The following is a 3,860-nucleotide window of genomic DNA, read 5'->3' as shown; positions in this document are numbered from 1 at the left end:
TATGAGATTTTGCTACAACATTTAGAGGTTAAGACCCCCGTTTGTTACCTGTTTTTGAGAATAGTTTTTAAAAACCGTTTTATGATGTTTTGTGAAATAAACGTTTGTTGAAAAACTTGAATTATTTTTAACATATTTTTAAATATATTTTAAAAATAATTTTAATACTTAGAGATTTATTTTTAATCATTATATATATTTGTATAATTATTTTTTAAAATACCCTGTTTTAGATAAAATATTTTAAAAAATATAAAACTTAGTTGATGTTTATTTTTTTAACCTTTTGTTAAAAGTAATTTGCTATTAAATTTTAGATAGTTTATTTTTTTCAATTTTTATTGACTTATTATTTATTTTTTAAATTTTTTGACCGAATAGAAAAACTTAAAACATTTGACTATTTTTTAATATTAAAAGTAAACCATTATAACTAAAGTAAAGTCAGCCTATTAATTTTTTCTATTCCTTAATACTTAATAAAAATAAAGTATTAAAAAAAATAAACAACTTAACACTCGTAAGCACTAGTTGATCTTAATTTCTATTTAGAATTAATTAGAAAAATAAACACCACATTAAATATTAAAAACCCAACAATACCATGACATTTAATTTAAAGTCAATTAAGAGTTCACACAAGAAAACAAACAGGCCTTTGGTTTATGAAGCTCCAGGGACTTGGACTTATTAGCCATAGCTGCTAGCACACCAGAGAATCAAACTGGAAGGCTAAAGAACATAGAAAAATCCAACATCCAGAGGATAATCCAGTTGATTGTTAAGGACTCAAGGAGCTCCATTGGAACTGAAGGACACAATATCCCCATCTTGCTGGAATTGAAGCATGTCTTTTTTTTCCAAGGTCACCCAAGCTTCAATTCCATCCCCACATTCCGTGTCCTGCAGACTGATCATTTCAACAGGGGTATGACATCTAGTCATCCAAGCAGGCTTTCCCCAACCAAAATCATTCCCATAGAAAGGAAACCTGCACCAGCTGGTGAAGTTGTACACATCTACATCCTCTTTACCCAAAGCTTCATGTAACTCGTTCGTCGATTTTATAACAGTCAACAACACATCCTCGCGACTCACTGATTCTTTAAATTTTACCTCCCTTAGTAGACCCACCAAATCCTTCAAATTGGGCAGCTCGGTTTTGCTACTGTCCGCCATAAATGTGGCTGGCACCTCTGTGTAGAGGTTTCCACAACAAATGCCTGGTAATGGTGGAACGATTTTTTCACGCAAGTTCATGGCATGGGAAGCCAGGGAAGTCCTCAAGCGTCCATGTTTCGCTCGGCTTACAACCATGAGAGCTCTCCATATGAGTGCTGTAACGGCCTCAACCCGAGAAGGCTCCCGTTTGAAGCTGGGATCGCAAGCTGCGGCTTTAAGGGACGATATGTTGGCCCCATCAAATATGAACCTCCTGGTCATGACCTTATCAGCTCCAAAGATCTTAGGGGGAGGGCGTGGCTTGACCATAGGTAAATCTTTTACTGGCAAGAAAGAGGCCAAATCGAAACTTGGCCAAATAACTTTATCCATGCTTTCTCTGCTTGCAGTCGCCCAAGCACTAATGAAGTGAGCAGCAGTGAATCCATCAACAACGCTGTGGCGAATGCGAACTCCAATGGTTACTCCCCCGCAGGCAAACACGGTGACCTGAACTGAAGCTAGCGAATTGGTGAATTCTCCGCCTGCTAAATGAATCACCTGCTCTATGACCTCATTTCTCCTGCTTAGAAGTCGACTGAGTTTACCCTCCACTTCGGCCTCCAAATATTCAACCCCTTCATCATTACAATCAACTGAGTGACTCTCCCTGATGTATCTTCCTGCTAGCGGGTAAAAACGAGTCAAGGTCTCTGACAGAGATGTCTCCAAATGATTCCGTCTTTCAACATCAACCGCCGGGTTGCTCCCTTTGGCAGGGTAGTAGAAAATATTAGATGCTTTGATTGGAGGTGCAAGTCGATCAACTGGGGTTAATGTCAAGTGCCTGAGGTGGGATGGTGTTGGAGATGATGGTTTTATGAGCTTCTTTGACAGTATTTTGACCTCCATTGACGCTACCAGCTTCAGCTTTTGGGAAAAATGAAAAAGGAAAATCTTTCACCTGTGGGGGCTTAGATGTTTGGAAACACGCCCTGATGGATATATGAACAACGGGACGATAGATTTTCGTTGAAAGGTGAGCGGTGAACGGGGGTTCGGGTGTGCTTTCCATCGGAGTGCTTGCACTTGGAGGGTTGGGAGAGTGATAATAGATGGCCTCTCTTGGGTCGGTGGGTGGTGGGTGGTTGGTGGAGCGTGCTTCCGTGGGGTGACTGGTGGTTAGACAAATTTCATATTTATATTTATTTTATTCAAACCACCCTTTTTTAGCTGCAATATCAAGTAACAAAATAAAATGAATATAAATAAAGAAAAACGGGATTGATTGAGAATGCTGAGACGAGCATCATTCATTATGTCGTCTACAATCACTGTAAAGCGAGGAAAAAAAATACCAAAAAACAATAAAATAATAAATATAATTTACTTTTAGATTTTATGTTTTTTTATTTTATTTTTATTATGACCTATTATAAACTTTTTATTAAATAAAAAAAACCAAAATATTTAACTTTTTTTTAAATGATAATGATTTTGGTTGGGAAATAATAAAGAGATAGTCCAAAAAACAATAAAAAATAGTTTTTTTATATTTAAAACTAGTGTTTAAAAGCAAATGTTGAAAAACTTGATCAAACAAACCCTGTACTCTCTGTACTCCATTTTTTTTAAGACTTTTGGAACATATTATTATTTTAATCACACAATTCTCATTTTGTATTTGCTCTATTATCTTTTAAGATAATAGGGCTTTATAATATTTTTTTAAAGTTATTCTTGGCTAATTATTCCAAAATATTAACTTAGGTGATGTTTGTTTTTTACTTAATTTTAAATAGAATTTTAATGTTTAATAGTATTACAGGTTGTTTGTTTTTATAATATTTTATTTTTATTCTGATTTAAAAGAATTTTGGTTTTTAGTAGTCTAGACCAATTTCTATTCATAAATTTATGGTATTAAATTGATAACTATTTGAGTTTTAGGTTATTTAAAAAAATTACTAGACTTGTTAATGAATCCAACACATTATGTCTTGCTTAATTTGGATTTTATTTTACCCAGTGAAAAATTTATAAAAATATAATATATGTAAAGAAGAAACTAACCAAGTTAATAACCAAGTTAATAGAGAAACTAAACAATTTAAATTTTTATCATTACTTTAACTATTAATATTTATCTATTTATTATTAGTTTGAATTAAAGTATAATATAGAGTTTGAATTAGATTAGACGTCTACTATTAGTTTGAATTAGAGTAAGAGATAGAGTTTGAATTATAATAGAACTCAAATGTACTTGTATATAAATATTCCCCATCATCAATGAGAATGCTAGACCAGAATTTCCAAAATTCACTTTACTTCATTATGGTATCAGAATAGTATCCTCTTGGGACTATCTCTTTTCTACCTCTCATGTTCATAAGCCAATTGGTCCCACGCAATCAAGTTCCATTGGTTGCAACAAACACTATGAATTTAATGAACCTATAACCCAATTCCAGGAATCCTTGTAATGGATCTTGGCATCCTCCACCACCTGCAAACTTCTCATTCCCCACGTTCCATAACATCGGGCCACAATCATCCACCCTACATAGTGATCGACCACCTCTTAAGTCTTACCTTGGCTACTATCAAGCTTGTAGTGTACAAGGTCACACTGCTAAACACTACCTCACCTATCGGATGATGTCGACAACATCAACTCTAACTTCAGCCACATAACC

At 34.4% G+C, this 3,860-nt stretch overlaps 1 protein-coding gene across 1 annotated transcript; it reads right to left on the bottom strand.

Moving 5' to 3' along the window:
• Positions 1 to 581: 581 nt before the first annotated feature.
• Positions 582 to 2,204, bottom strand: LOC117910829 (acetyl-CoA-benzylalcohol acetyltransferase-like). Its single transcript, XM_034825001.1, has one exon. The coding sequence runs from the start codon at positions 2,071 to 2,073 to the stop codon at positions 790 to 792; it is 1,284 nt and encodes a 427-aa protein (XP_034680892.1). The 5' UTR covers positions 2,074 to 2,204; the 3' UTR covers positions 582 to 789.
• Between the last annotated feature and the right edge of the window lie 1,656 nt (positions 2,205 to 3,860).

The sequence above is a fragment of the Vitis riparia genome, chromosome 3 (genome assembly GCF_004353265.1).
Source record: "Vitis riparia cultivar Riparia Gloire de Montpellier isolate 1030 chromosome 3, EGFV_Vit.rip_1.0, whole genome shotgun sequence".
NCBI classification, from domain to species: Eukaryota; Viridiplantae; Streptophyta; class Magnoliopsida; order Vitales; family Vitaceae; genus Vitis; species Vitis riparia.
The sequence above is the reverse complement of the archived record's forward strand: the minus strand, read 5'-3'. Positions and strand labels throughout refer to the sequence as shown.